The 16,372-nt window shown below is 38.1% G+C and overlaps 1 protein-coding gene across 6 annotated transcripts in view; it reads left to right on the top strand.

Moving 5' to 3' along the window:
• LOC127626165 (copine-5-like) overlaps positions 1-16,372 on the top strand; it is a 193,592-nt gene that overhangs the window by 109,013 nt on the left and 68,207 nt on the right. For all 6 annotated transcript variants that reach the window (XM_052101754.1, XM_052101757.1, XM_052101756.1 and 3 more), the window contains one exon: positions 13,927-13,990. In XM_052101754.1, the coding sequence (XP_051957714.1) occupies positions 13,927-13,990 (64 nt within the window). The remainder of the gene's footprint in view (positions 1-13,926; positions 13,991-16,372) is intronic.

The following is a 16,372-nucleotide window of genomic DNA, read 5'->3' as shown; positions in this document are numbered from 1 at the left end:
CCAATTTAGACACATTCAAAATTTGGAGAAGGAATTTATAATTGTATAGATGCTATGCATTGATCTACTAGGTTCAGAGACAAATATTAATATATCATCTGCGTAGAGTATAAGTTTATGTACCACACCTCCTGCTACAACACCAAGAAAATCATCATCTTTTCTTGTTGCAGCTGCTAATGATTCCTATTCAAGACAGAATAATAAAAGGGGGAGAGGACAGCCTTGCCAGGTTCCCCTACCAAGAAAAAAATAATCTGAAATTAATCAATTTGTTTGTACCTCTGCTACCAGGTGTCTATAATGTAACTTAATCCATCTGATAAACGTACTCCCAAACCCATACATTTCCAAAATCTCAAAAAGATTATCCCATTCTACCATATCAAACGCCAAGAAGTTAGATGGCAGAGACCTGACGAGTCTGATCGTTCACTACTGACCACATGATATTGATGAAACGAATAATGTTATCTGAAGAGCTGCTGCCCCGAATAAACCCCACCTGATCTATAAATTTAAGAGATGTCATAACTTAATTGATTAGCTAAAATTTTCTACAATATTTTAACATCTAGCTGGATCAGGGAAATTGGATGGTAACGCTTATACTCTCTTGGTTCTTTGTCCTTTTTAAGTATCAGACTGATCTGGGCTTGTGTCGTGGTTGGATGAAGCTTTCCATTCTTTAATGATTCCCTATAAATTTCAAGCAAAATTGGAGCCAGTTCTTTAGCATAAGATCTAAATAATTCAGTGGCATAGCCATCTGACTCCAGAGCCTTGCCTCTATCTATCTAGATAACAAACTCAAGCCAGTAGGCAGAATAAGCACAAAGAACATGTAGGTTCATCAACGGCTTTCGACCCAAAGTTGTGTTCCTCCACAAATCAAACTCCAGCCGCTAGTGGAACCAGCACTTCCTCGGGCAGTCAAATGAATGTTCAGTGAGCCAGCCCATTCAGCTGTTACATGAGTGTAACAAATATCCTAATCCCTCTAATGATTTGCAAGAAATATTCCACAAATATTCCTCCGAGCATCAGTGTAAAAGCGACCTTCCATTGATGTAAGAGTTTCGTAACAGGATCTTTATTGGATGAGCTCAGAAATGTTGCCAGAATTGATCGGGGCCGGTCTCCCTCAGCGGATCTCCGAGCCGGAACAACTGTGCGCTCACTCGATCTCCAGCTTATGGCCTGTTATGTTGAGCATACTCTTGATGAGATCGTCTATGAATTTCACTATATTTCGGCCTTCTTTGTTCTCAGGAATTCCAACAATTTGGACGTTGTTTCGCCGATTACGATTCTCGAGGTCTTTCAACTTTTCCCAAACGCACTCCAAGTCCACCTTGGTCGCTAGCAGGTTAGCAGCTAATTCCCTCTCCAATGACTCCAGATTATCTATACATTCGTCGACGTCCCCATTCTTGTAACCAACTCAGTGAATTTTGTCTCCATGGCAGTGGTCGATTGACTTATTACAGCAAGATCCTCCAAGTCTGCAACGACCTTCCTCAGCATTGCCGTCATTTTCGACAGTTGACACTAGATCTCTTCCACCGCCACGGCCTGTTGTTCAGGGGCTTCAGTTTGAGCACGTAAGTGTCTTTTAATGTCTCCAGAGCCAGAGAATTTGTAATTCTTTGACATATTGTCTTCATAAAACAGTTATAAAACCGAGTGTAGCGAATCTCATTGGATTATGACACAAGAAGTATTAAAACTAGCAAAGTGCACAGAGCTCGCCGTTCACACATCCGAACATTGCATGGCGCGCCTTGTGACTATCATTTAAAGGCTTTATTAATATCTGTGGCAGAAGTAAATACATTGCCTCCAGAAGACTTCATTGAAGGAATGGTGGGAAAAAACCTCTGTTTTATATATCTGGCAAGAGGTTTACCTGCTTTGTTCCCCGATTCAAAATCTGTAAAAAATAATACTCAACCGTCTGTAACAGAATAGTATTGTATGTTAGCTGGGTCAACCCTCAAAGAACATTGGATGAAATTCAGCAATACAGCTCTGTTTCAGCACTTTTAATACTCTTTTCTAATTCTGTGAATTCTTGTGCTTTGATTTTTTTTAATAAATGAGGCTTATTGTATGAATCGCCCACTAAGGACTGCCTTAAGCGCCTCCCATGCCATGCTCACTGAGGACACTGAGGACCGGTGGTTTTCTACATAAACATTGACTTCTGCCATTAACATCTGTTGAAATTCAGGGTCTTGCAGATGGATTCAGAAGTCTCCAAAGAAAAAAACCTAGAATTTTACACATCCTCTGAAGTGTCAACGTTGCTATAAAGGGTCTACACTCTTTTGCATCACTATGATCAAGAACTGGATCCATTAGAAAATTGAAGTCTCCACCCAAAACCTTATCATTAAGGATCGAAGCAACTTGTAGCTTCTCCTCAAGATCTATAAAAAAGTTCTGATCATCAGCGATGGGTGCATAAATATTAGCCAAAATAAGATTTTGCCATTGTATTTCAAAACAATAATGACTCTTACTAAATTATCTTTGATCTGTTTGAGACATTTGAATTGTAAATGCTTATCAATGTGATGGCTCCCCTGCTCTTAATCGAACCAGCACTGCAAAATACATGCCCACCCCATGCCCTACCAAGTTTATCATCTTCCTGTAAAGAAAGGTGCATTTTTTGAAGGAACACTGTATAATGTTTTTAAACTTAAGGAAAGATACAACCTTCCTTCTTTTTATAGGGTGCCCCAGCCTATTAACATTCCACATGGAGTGAAACATTTGACCTATATTAAAGTGACATATTGACATAAATTGTGTACCCAAGGCAAAATTATATAGACCACTTTCCAACACTGATGTAACAATATCACAATATCAGGGGTCCTGAATGGCCCACAGAACAGAATAAAATGTGCTTCTACCTTGTGCATAACAGTCCCAATACGCATCCAACTCCTAGGAATCTGATGGTCCATGCACGCACACAAAATTTTCCACAACACTATTGCTACCGGATTTCTCAAGTCCAGTGTTTTTTCTCATTGTTTTGTTTTAGTCTGTTTTTGATTTTTAACATAAACCGTGCCATTATATTTCACAAAAATGTATTCCATAAAATAAGACCCAGTAAATAATCACATCGAACCCACAAAGTGAACAAATTAACTCAATAAAGGAGAAAGAGAATAAAAGAAATAAAAAAAGAGTAGAGCGAGAGTCAGTGGGCAGCCAACAGAATAACATACTCTCTCTGGATGCATCTGTAAAATGCAGATGAAATCTCTGTGGGAGCGCTCAATTTCGAGCCAGTTCCACATCAGCCTTGGTAGCAGGCGGGTAAGCCTGTAGCTCTCTTTCAGCTGACTCTAGAAACTCGACCTGTTCTCTATCTGTCACTCAGTTGACGATGTGTCGATGTAGTGACACTAGGAGTCGCTCTTGGGAGCCGCAAACACCTCTGATCTTTGAGAAAAGGCCAATGGGAATTGGCGAGTGGAATTTGCTTACCACTCTACCTGACATACGGGTATAAAAGGAGCTGGCTTGAAACCACTTATTCATATTTTTTTCCGGAGCTGAGCGGTGTTGAATTAGCGAGTTTCACTGCCATTCCATTCACCTCGCGATTGTATGTTGTTGGATATACGACGCATTGCAGTGGTTTCTCCCCCTCGTACACGTTTAGTGCAGAGTACGCCCCTGGGTGCTTCGACTAAAAGAGTATAAATTCTAATAAAAAGTATTTTCTCTAAAAGACTGTGCACTAATGGAGAGCATCTTTTTAAAAATGCATTTCCATCTGTGTGTAGTTCCTGGATGCGGTCGCTACCTCTCCTCCTCTGACAGCCACGATCTCTGCCTCACATATCTGGGCCGTAGTCATACTGAGACCGCATTCATGGATGGTTCATGTCCTCATTGCAAAAAAACATGACCATGGCAACGTTGCAGTCATGGCTTTCCTTCTTCTGGGGAAAGCCACTCCCCACCTCGTTCCTTCTGCCTGCAGGCACATGGCCGAGACGATTAGTGCTGTGGGCGATTTGTCGATTTTGGGATCCATTCCCACTCCCATTCCCCGGTACGCTTGTTTATTGGTGTTCTTCCCGAGGTGAAGACACTCATAGATGTGCTGTCGGGTCGGTGCTTTCATTCCTGCAGGAGAGGCTGGAGGGGCAGCTGTCCACCTCCACCTTGAAGGTGTATGGGGCCGCTATAGCAGCACACCACGACACAGTGGATGATAAGTCCCTGGGGAAGTACGACCTGATCATCAGGGTAGGGTTGCACCAGCTGTGTAAGTTCACACTAAGGGCTTAGTAACTACTAGTTAGTTTGCAACTAAGTCAGTGCTTAATTTGGTTGCACCACCTTTCCTTAAGGCAAGACTTAACTAGTAGGTCGTAAGCTCTCCGTAAAGTAATACATAGTCAAATATTATGACGTTTACCTGTATTGATCCAATAAACATCCTTCAAATTTGTTCACAGAAGTGTTAAAAAGCTGTGAATTTAAATTTGATCTTATTACGGTTGATTTTCAAACCTTGTTTGCTCATGTAATTGTCAGCGGGAATAATTTATATCCCCATTAAAATATGAAATGTTGTGTTGTAAAATTTCCATCAAGATCTATTTTTACCCGTCAGAGTCTACAACATTCAGAGGCATAGAATCCATTATAATGGCATATACATGACAGTGGATAGGCTTAAATTATATATATTTTTTGTTTTAACTGTCAATCAGCCACCTCACTAAAACAAGATTTTTATACTATTCCGGTTATGTATGGCATTAAAAGGAACTAAACGTCCGAATGAAAATTTTGACATTTCACACACATACATACATAAAATGCCACAGATGAGAACCACACACACATCTCTGAGGCTCTGATGCAGGTACTTGCTCTAAATGTTGTAGCGTATTTAGGTTTCAATGAAAGTTCGCTAATTGGTTAGTTTAGTGGTGCTGTGTTATGCTAGTAGCTTAGCTGTACTGTGTTGACAATATGGTGTCGGCAGGTTGTGCATGTGCGGTTAGTTGCCTCGGAAGAGTCTCTTTAGGACTTCCTATGAACTTTCGTCACCATAGCAACCAACACCAGTGATTTTTGATCTGCGTCAACACTAATGAATACAGTTTCATCAATGCATATGAACGTCAGCTACAAATAAACCGTAATCAAAGTGCCCAGATTCTCACACCAATATATGTGCGAATTTGGAATGATGGGTTAAAGTGTCATGTACATTACCATTATTTGTAAGGGAAAAACCATATGTGTGAGCTAGGAATTAAATTAAACATTCCTATTTCTACATTACTATGTAAGGAAATTTATAACGGATTCAGTTGTGTTTGACAACCATTATAATTTAGATAAATGACATAACTAGATTATTTGTCTGAATAAAATTCTCCACCATTAAAATAGTAATACAACGTCTCGACACAATTTCTACTGTAGGGAATTAGCTTTAATAAGAGAATTATGATTAATTCTCTTATTGGAGTAATAATATTCTCATGGCTTATTGACAATAATTTGTCACATATAGGTATAGTTTGAAGCGAAATCTTTTAGAAAGAGGGATGAGATTATTTATCAAAATAAACCACAGTCAAAATATCGTTAAAAGGGAAACGTGAATAATTAATCATAACTCATTATAATTCATTATGAACAGTTGGATTGGTTAATAGAATCAATTTAAGGTAGCTGAATTAATATTACAATCAATTTATCTGTTTGTCCTCCGAACACTCAGTATTGATCGTCTATCAATTCTCAGAAAGGATATTTTTCATGGCCACACAAAAATAACTCTTTCTTAGCATGGAGCTGAGATCGAATCGTTAAATTTACATTGATTTACAAGCAGACCAGAATCAACTCGCAAGAATGTACACAAAATTGTATTTAACTAAAATATGAACACATAACTAATCTAAACAAAAACATACACATGAAACACTCATAAAAGGGAAATGGAAAAGGGAAAATAAAATGAAACCAGAACAGAATAGGGGAAATGCAGTTATGAAAAGAATCATTTGACCATTTGAGAGGACCATCAAGTTCTTAATTAAAAAGCACCTTTTGTTACAAAGGGGTTTACCTCTTATACTAAACATAGGTTCAGTTAGCTACTGGTACGATACTTGCAATTGCCTTGGCTGTTGAGAGAGCCCGAATGCAGTCACAGGAGAACGTCTTGATGGTTCCTTGAGTTGATGTGTTCAAGTTGCAATCAATTTCTTGCATGTTGAATGAAGAAATTAGGATCAACTGTGGTGTTCATTGACTCTATGGTCGAGGTAGTTGCACATGGCTTGAGGTGTTGAGGCCTGCCGGCCTCAGGGTCGGACCGGTTGTTTTGATAACTGCCATTTAAAAGTTTCTTGGGATATGTATGGCCTAAGGATAGCGAGGAGTTAATAATATTAAGAAGAGGTTCTGAAATTACAGGAAATATCTCTTTTAAGAGCTTAGTTGGTATTGGATCAAACAAACATGTTGTGGCATTTGATGTTTTGATTTATTTTTTAGCTCTTCATGAACTATGACAGCGAAGAATTGATGTTGCACGTGAGGAAAATTATGAGACACTGTTTTCTGAGGTGCTATGACAGATGATTGCATAATTCCAATTTAATTTCTGATTATTTACATTTTATCTCTAAAGAAATTCATGAATTAATTACTCTTGTACTGCGACATAATTTCTGGTTCTGTTGAGGCTTTATTTCTAAACAATTTAGCCACAGTACTGAAGAAACACCTAGGATCATTGTGGATATTTTCTATGAGTTTACTAAAATTTGCTGACCTGACAGCTTTTAATGCCTGTCTGTAGCTACAGACACTATCCTTCCATGCACCACGAAATACCTCTAATTTTGAATTCTTCCACTTGCGCTCCATTTTCCGAGCTGCTCTCTTGAGAGCAATAGTGTGATCATTGTACCATGGTGCAGAGCATTTAATCATTAATTTTCTTTAATCGAAGGGGGCGACACTACCAAGAGTGCTAGAGATGACTGTATTTATATTTTCTGTTATTTCATCAAGTTCTTCTAGGCTTTGTGGTTTACTGAGTGTTTGAGATAGATCTGGAAGATTATTATTGAAGCTTTCTTTAGTGGTCGAATGAATAGTTCTACCTGAATGATAGCATGGTGTAGATTGAGTAACATTAGCTGATCGCAGCATTCAAGAGACGAGGTAATGATCTGAGATGTCATCATTCTTTGGCAGAATTTCTATATTATCAACATCAACTCCATTTGACAGAATGAAATCTAGTGTATGATTTTGGCGATGAGTTGGTTCTGTTACATTTTATCTGACTGCAAGAGAGTTGAGAATATCGAGAAATGTTCATTATCTATGTGAATGTTGAAGTCACCAACAATTAAAGGTCTACAGTAACTACAAGATCTGATAAAAAATTTGCAAATTCACCAAATAAATCAGAATAAGGCCTGGGTGATCTATATACTGTAGCAAGGGTAAAAGACAACATCGGTTTTTTTATTTATATATGACGGTGTCACATTAACCATTATTGGTTCAAAAGACTTACATTTATATCCTGTCCTCTGAGTAATACCAAAAACTTTACTGTAAATTGTCGCAACACCTCCTCCTCAACCCTTCAGATGAGGCTCATGTTTATAACAATAACCTGGGGTAGTAGATTCATTTAAACTAATATATTCATCTGGTGTATTAGCCCTATCTTTATATGATGTTTATCTTTAATTTGTTTGTTTTGTTCAATTTTGACCTAAATTATTTAGTGAGGGTTTTGTGTTTGGTAGTATGGGGAACAGGCACTGTCTCTATGAGATATCTAGGTGATAGAGTCTCTGTGTTGTAGTTTATGTGACCTGTGTGACGTCTCAAGGCATTAGCCAGTTTGGTTTGGATTAATCAGTTTTTCTGCTTCCTGACCTGGGCCCCATTTAGTCAAATTCTATCATTATTAAGACTTTGAGCCAAATTACTAGAAAGGAGAGCGCCACCTTCCCTGGAGGGATGGAGTCCGTCTCTCTTTAGCAGGTCAGGTCTACCCCAAAAACTCTTCCAAATGTTTATAAATCCTATTCTTTTCTCCAGACACCACTCAGACATCCAGCATTCAGTGACCGTAATCAACTATAAACCTCGTCACCATGACGAGCAGGGAGGAGAACAGAGCATATTACAGTGTCTGACCTTCTTAACATTATCTTTATTGCTCTCCGACTGGCGAAGCTGGACATTTTATAGTGCCGACATGAATAACAATTTTAGAAAATCTACTGTATGTTTAGCATTAGCCAGCACTTGTAAATTTGTCAGACACTCCATTCTTGTGATCAGGGTGTTAAGTTACGCCTCCATAGATGTGATCGATTGACATTGTATAAATGTTTGAGATATCCCGACCTACTTCACGAAGCTTGCTGCCACCATCGACTAGACATCCACCATCCTGATCCTTCGCGTCCAACACATGAGAACGTAAGTGCTTTTTAATGTCCACACAGGCCAACGTTTTCGAATCGTTCCACATCCTGCCCTCCAAGCAATGTTTAACAAACAAATCTAATACAGTTCTCACCAGTTAATGTTGCTTAAAAGGATAATTGTTACAAAGTTTAAGCAGAGCTTGCCTTTAAGGAACCAACCTTTGCATAGCGTCAACTGACTCCCCCAAGCTAAGTTTAAAATTGATGGTACGCACAGAGATTTAAGAATGCGTGTTACTAATAATGAGAAACCAATGGCATGTTACTAATAATGAGAAACCCTAAAGTAATGGAAGTTTAAATGAATCTAGATCTCCTTTAAGATCAAGATGGGGAAGTGCTAGAGAGCTACTGAAGATCAAGGTGTAGGTGTAAATGTACACAGACAGAATGAAAGACAAACCAGCTTTATAGAGCAGTGGTTCACAATCCTGTACCTGGTGTAATCCAGCACTCCCTAAATAAGGGAGACAAAATGCAGAGTGCTTGGGTATTTAAGGACCAGGATTGAAAACCACTGTTCTAGAGCTCCTGGTTTTTGAAAGATGACTTGTTAGGTAATTGAACAGATGGTTTTAAACTTGGTTGATGTACAGCAGAGCTCACAGCTTCAAGTCATGAATCACAAGATAATTTTTTCAGTTATCGTGAAGTGTATCAATGTCAAGTCAAGTAAACCCCACAGACAAATGGCACAAACCTTGGATAAAGTCAATTTATCATCTTAAACAGAGTGTGCGAAGGTGGCCACATCATTTTGCGAAGTTCTCTGAAGAGTAAAGGCCACCTTCAACCAACAGAGCAATGAAAGTTTGAGATGTGGCTTCATTATAAATTTGGAGAATTTAAGGCAAATATATCATCTGTTTATCCCTCTCTTTAGACTCTGCATGGAATAACGATGTATTAATTTGCATTCAGAACTAAACTGCTAGAAGATTTACTTCTTAGCTTGTAGGTTTGCCTTCTTGGAAAGTGTCTTAAGCATTTCAAATACATTACTATTTTCGACATCTAAAGGCCCAAAAGTGCCTTTCTCTAATTTTATGTATTGATTCATTGATAAATTAAAGAATTTACTAAAAAATAATTTGTCTATTTGATTGGTCTATCAATATCGATTCAAATGTTTGTGTGTTTACGCTAAAGCTAAACAAACTGTTCTGGTATGAACAGGCAATGAATGCACAATGGACATCAAGATTTTCATTCAAAAATTACTTACATTTTGGGTTGTGTCTCACCGTCATCGAATAGACTACATTTATGATACTTAGTTTAAAAGTGACGCACTATCTACTGTATTTCCATTGTATTAAACAAAAGATGATTGCAATTTCCTGTAAACATCCTTTTCTGTTCCACATAAGACAGAAATTCTGTTTTGGAACAACATGAGGCTATGTAATTAAATGTTCCTTTAAAAAAAAAAAAATTTAGTTTGCTGGCTGATTTTAACAAGAAACACTGTCATGTTTGCTTCTCTACACAAATTTTTTACAAGGCCCTTTTGTAAAAATACAACAATATAAACCATGACTCTTGTTCTTCCTGGGGAGGTGAAGACTGAGAAATGAAATAATTTGCAAACACTTGAGTATGAGCAAGCACCTGTGGGACCTCTGGCCTAACAGAGGAGAAAAAGGCATTCTCTCACCTCGTGCAGTCTATAGTTAAAAGGATAAAAACAACGTAGTTTGCACAGTTGGCAAAAGTATTAAAAGGATTAATTAAATATCTTAATTACAAAGTCTTTGAGTTGTGATAGTGGATTACACACTAAGAATTTATATGTAAAAAACTTGGCCATTTACTGACAACCTGTCTGAAATGCTACAAACACAAAAAGGGAGTTACACAAACAGTGAAGCATCCCTGTGCTGTTAATCTGTTTTACCATTAACTGCTGATTAATAAAAAATAACATGACAATTTACAGTTATCTGTTGGTTTGTTTTCAGCTTTATATGCAAGTAGCTTATTTTCAAGAGATAGACAGGTTACATTTACATTTTGTTTTGTGAGCTGCAGATCATAATGATTATATTAAATTCATATTCATTTGGTGTCACTGAATTTGGCTCGAATGAAGCTGAGGATGGTGTTCAATAAAATGTTCATAACAATTAGTTTTATACTGTAACAAAGTCCTTTTTGCCCATTGTAATGGATAAAGGTGGGCAAGGAGGAGGTGGGAACCGGCAGAACAGTTAATCTAAACTTTAATGACAAACTCAATTTAAAACAATATAAAACACAAGACACACTCACAGCGTGACCGTGTGCGTCTCTCAAACTGGCGTGTCCGGCTCCCCTTTACCTCGCTCTATCGCTGATCAGTTATCGCTGATCAGCCTGGCCACACCCTCCTCCTCATCACACCCATATAACAGCTTCATTCATTGTGTCTTAGTGGTCTGACTATGTTGTAGGAAATGAAGCTGGTCAAATCAGTTTGAAGCTGACTGTTTTGCTTGATTGCTTTTTGTCTTCTGCTAATGGCATAAGCCCCAGGCCTCGGAGCTGTCCTTCTGGTGAAATGGTAACTTTGTTTTATGGCGATGTTATCCCAGAGAGCATGATGTTTGCCAACAGTAGTCATGTGGAGCCATTATGGTTTTCAGCTAGAAAAGGCATGTCTTAACACATGTCCAAAGCACTAACACAGACTGCCTTCATCTGCCTCTATTGCAAATGAATAATCCTGAAGGAGAACTTAGCCATGTGGAGGATGTCATACTAATGAAACAGTTTATGCATTTTAGGGAGTGTGTTCCATTTTAATGGGAGGTTGAGCAAAGTGCCTTGAATCAGAATGTAGGGATGTACATATGATGGATCTGTAGTGCCCAATAACAACCATCCTTTGCAGATTTGCCAACTTTGTACTGCTGTTTGGAAGGAAATTTATTTATAGGCTATACATTTTGCACATGTGCATATAAAGTTTTACATGATGAGTGCCATTTACAGTATCTCAGAGTTGCCCATACACATAATTAATACTATTTATGATGACCAAAGACATCCCACTGGTACATGTGTACATAGACCAACAATTAAAAAATAGTGCAGACAGAATGCAAAAACATGCTCTATGTTAACAGTCTTTATAACAATCAGGCTCTGGTACAACATCTACTATACTGTAATGGAAATATTAGTTAAATAACGTAAATAGAATGTGGTTGAGTTGTTGTTGTGTTGGCCTGGATGGGCCGCTCAAAATAAACAGAGCAATTTTTCAGTGGTTCGCAAACTGGGCGCAGTGGTACCCTGGGGTTCTGCCATGACTTGCTAGGGGTGCCACGGAATCTCTGCTCTGTTCAATATTTTAAAAGCCACTGATGTTAAAAGTACTGTCAGCACCATGGATGCCACGGAGTATAGCGTGAAGCCTCCACATGCGCTATGTCTCCGTGGTAATGCGCTCAACAAGCCACGTGATAAGATGTGTGGATTGACGGTCTCAGACGAGGAGGCAACTGAGATTCGTCTTCCGCCACCTGGATTGTGGCGAGTCACTATGCCACAACAAGGACCTAGAGCACATTGGGAATTTGGCATTCCAAATTGGGGATAAAAAGGAGAGGGAAAAAAAAAATAAGAGCAGCACCAAGATTGGACTTAATTCGGTATCCACATGCTCTTTGACTCTCTGGCTGCTTTCAAATGCTCACATGCATATGTCTGTGCTTGCTTAATAGAGCACTCGTCTCTCGCTTTGAATGCAGCTGCGTGCGTGAATAGTCAGATGCGCTTGTTGGTCAAAATTCCCCTCTTGATGCAATATTTATGTAAACACAGCCGTTAATGTGTTTCCTTTTGTGTAAGCAGACAGGACAAAAAACAAAAAAATACTGAAATTGTGCGATGTGCAAATGCAGTCTGATAGACCTTCTTCTGTCTGTATTTAGGCCGTTAATATTTATAATAATTAAAAAAAATTAAATGAACTAAATTGAAAACAAATAGAGAAAAGCATGCACTCCTTTGCTGGATAACTTTAGTCCAGCCATTACAACTCTCTGAAAGATTTAGCATGTTAATGTGGGTATGACATATTGATAGGTTACTGGTCTTGGTGGACTAGATCTGCAGCGCTGCTGCTGCAGAGCTAGTACTGAGACTGGCTTCTGCTAAAAATACACAGACATACTAAGTAAAGCATGTGGACATTCTGCTGATGCACAATTAGACGAAACTCAAGACATGCTGCATCCAGCATGTATGACATACTGCTGCACAATTAGACATAAATACAATCCCCCAAAAAAGTAGGGAAGCTGTGCAAAACACATAACACATAAATAGAAAGCATAACCCCCCAAACAAGCAGATCTATCACAAAGACTTGTGTACTGCTGCTTCTCCGAAGAGCCACATGCACTAAGTGTATGTGAGCTAGGTGTGCCTTGGCCACTGGCCAAAGAGCATAATGCTAATTAACTAAATTTCTATGTGTGCCTGGCCTGTTGTCCAAATGGCTTAAATGGATAGTGACCTGACTCATAATGTATGTCTTGACCAGGAAGCCTTATTTAAATAGTGACTAGCTATGTGTTGATTTATTTAAATGAAAGAATCTAAAATAGTGATGTGTGCAAGCCAAAATTGGCTTACCTTGTTATGTTATATGTGTCAAAGACAAAGGCAGACCTTATTGTGCAATTTGACAGAGAAAAGCCTCAGAAACCACCTGAGTAAAGACCATTTTCAGAGAAAAACTATTGCCGCATACTGCCGTCGAACTGGCTTATCTGCAAAAATGAACAATTTAAGTGTTAGACAAAGAGAGAATTGATTGGCTACCTGATTACATATTAAATTAGACCAATTAGCTTACAACATGCAAGCCGATTGGCCAACATATAACAAGTTGATAAATTGCGCCACATAGAGTTTCATGGCTGAAATTTGTTCATTAGCTTTAAGCAAAATAAGGTTTCAGTCAAACTCTGACTGCATTGATTCAGTATTAATGTATTAATTAATCTAATAATCACTGAGTAATGATTATGTTATTAATTTAAGAACTTTTATTTAGCTTTTTAATTGTTTTATATAATGATTTTTCTCTATTCTCTATTTTATTTCTCTATAACTGGCTCTTGAATAAACTAAAAGCTTGAAGCATGTTTACTTAAGAAACTAAGGCTACATTGTTTTAATTTTAATTTGATAATGTTAATATTAATGTTCAACTTTTTAAAGAAAAGAGTTTCAATTCTATATTTGTATATTTAGTTATTTTTCAGTGGTTGAGGTGCCTTTGGGAAAAAACAATGCTCTATTTTCTTATTGTGTTTGCAGTTTTTGCTTGTTTCTTATATAATTACAGCTGTAATTACTACAAGTTAAACCTCTAATGGTTTGATGTCATCTTTATTATCTATTTCAGAGGCATACCAGGGAAGAACTGCGGAATTATCATTTTAACCGCTGAAGAACTTGGGAACTGCAGGGTGAGTCTGTCAGTCTACGATGTGTCATTAGACATGTGTTGCAGTCATTGATTTCAGTCTTCAAGAATATGGAAAATAACTTCTGCATAGTTGGTCAGAAATAGTTTTCCATTCTGAAACACAATAAATTCATAATTATGAATTGTTTTATTTGTTAATGTTAACCAAAGCCTATATTCTATTTATTTGGGAAATACATCACATTACAGAAGTAATTATTAGAGGTGGAATATGTCTAACAGTACGGGCAGACTGTTCATCGTTATGTGTTTGTGGTACTATAGCGTTTCGCATCATGCGCACTGCTCCCTTGTTAGGACTATGACTGGACAATGTTCCCATGAAGCACCTTCATTACAATTTCAAAAGGATTTTCTACTTGCTCCATGCTATCCGGATATAGGAGAGTTCATTTGTAGCTCATTTTGCCTCACTGTACAGGGCAGACTCTTGTTGTTATGAATCTGCCCCAGATCCCTCCTATGTAAGAGTCCTAAACTCCAGTTCAATACAGACTTTTCCCTTCCTCTTTAAAGAGACAAGTGTGAAGAACTATAAAATTGTAGCTTTCACGTATCCTTCGAGTAGAGATTAGAGACCACTGGATTTTATTGTGCTTAGACAAGTAAGCCATTCATACACTCAAAACTATGAATACTGTACTGTGGCATTTTTAAAACTCTGATACTACTATTACTCTCTATATAACATTTCTTAAATTTATTTAGCTCTTTTTTTAGACACTTAAAGTGCTTAACATAGTATAGGGGGAATCTCCTCAACCACCACCAGTATGCAGCATCCACCTGGATGATGCAACAACAGACTTTTGGTAGAGAGAAGTACAGGGATGTAGACAATTCAAATATATATATGGGACTATTAGGAAGCATTGTTGGATAGAGACCAAATGTGCAAATTTGGCCAGGGCACCTGGGTTACACCCCTACTCTTTGTGAGAGGTGCTGTGTGATTTTTAATGACCACAAAGTGTCAGGATCTCAGTTTAATGTCTCATCTGAAAGACTGTGATTTTTTTATAGTATAGCATCTCTGTCACTATACTGGGGCAATTGGACCCACACAGACCGCAAGTTAGCACCCCCTGCTGGCCTCACTCTAACACCTCTAACAAACTCTGTTTTTTGTGTGCTCTGACATCCTAGGGCAGAGCTAACGTTTTGTCCTGACAGTAACCCGTTACTTCCAAAAAGCACACTGATTATGTTACATTCATTAGTAATGCATTTCCACCAACACAGTGTGTCAAATTTAGTTTGAGGTTTGCTTCATGTACTGAGCCTTTGTTTTAGAGAAGAATCTGACAAACGCAACACTGTCTTATCAGTGTACTAAGCATGAGAGTTGTGAGGTCTGCATGTTCTTATGTTGAATGAGATTATACAGTATAAAAATCCATCTTAATTTCTTTACTAATGATTCTTGGTAATAATAATTTATCTAGTAGGCTGAGTAGATTAAACTCAATGAGTTTTAAGGGGATTTCTCAGTAGAGCTTTTGGTGCAGACTCAAGTCCTTTTCACGTAAGAGTTTACATTTACATTTATTCATTTAGCAGACACTTTTATCTAAAGTGAAAACATAGCAAGCAATTTGTCATACAAAGTTCAACAACATCTACAGTGTTGTACTGCCAAGCTCTCAGTGTGTCTGGAGTAGTATAGGTGCTAGCGCAGAAGAAAGAGACAGAGAAGGATTTTTTTTTTTTTTTTGTACAGTAAGTGCAAGTTAAGTTCAATAGTAAGTACAATTAGTGTGGATTAGTTAAGTGCTAGTGGAATTTATGTGTTTTCAGCCATTTTTTTAATGTTGCGATTGTATCAGCAGATCGTGTAAAGGTCTGAAGCTCATTCTACCACAGTGGAACAAAAAAAGTGAAAAATTGTGAAATAAACTTTGAGCCTCTTTGTGATGGAACCACTAGGCACAATTAGTTCATAGACTGCTGAGAGCAAGTTGGAGCATAGACCTGGAGAATTACATTGAAGTAAGAGGGTGTGGTTCCATTGGCTTTCCTGAAGGCCAGAGTCAAACCTTGAATTTGATGTGGGCAGCTAAAGGTAGGCAGTGTAGGCAGAGCTGTGCAGCATATTTAGACAGAAATGATCTGATTTTCCTGATGTTGTAGAGTGCGAATCTGCAAGACCGGCAGTAAAGTTGTGGGCAGTAAAATTAAGCTGGTCATCTACCACCACTCCTTTGTTCCGAGCTATTCTGGTTGGTGTTAATGTAGTTGAACCAAGATGAATAGTGAGGTTGTGGTCAAAAGATTGGTTGGCTGGGATCCTGAGGAGTTCTATCTTTGCAAAGTTGAGCTGAAGGTGAAGTTCCTTCATCCAGAAAGAAATGTCAGAGAGGCA

Source organism: Xyrauchen texanus, chromosome 32, assembly GCF_025860055.1.
Source record: "Xyrauchen texanus isolate HMW12.3.18 chromosome 32, RBS_HiC_50CHRs, whole genome shotgun sequence".
Taxonomy (NCBI): Eukaryota; Metazoa; Chordata; class Actinopteri; order Cypriniformes; family Catostomidae; genus Xyrauchen; species Xyrauchen texanus.
The sequence above is the reverse complement of the archived record's forward strand: the minus strand, read 5'-3'. Positions and strand labels throughout refer to the sequence as shown.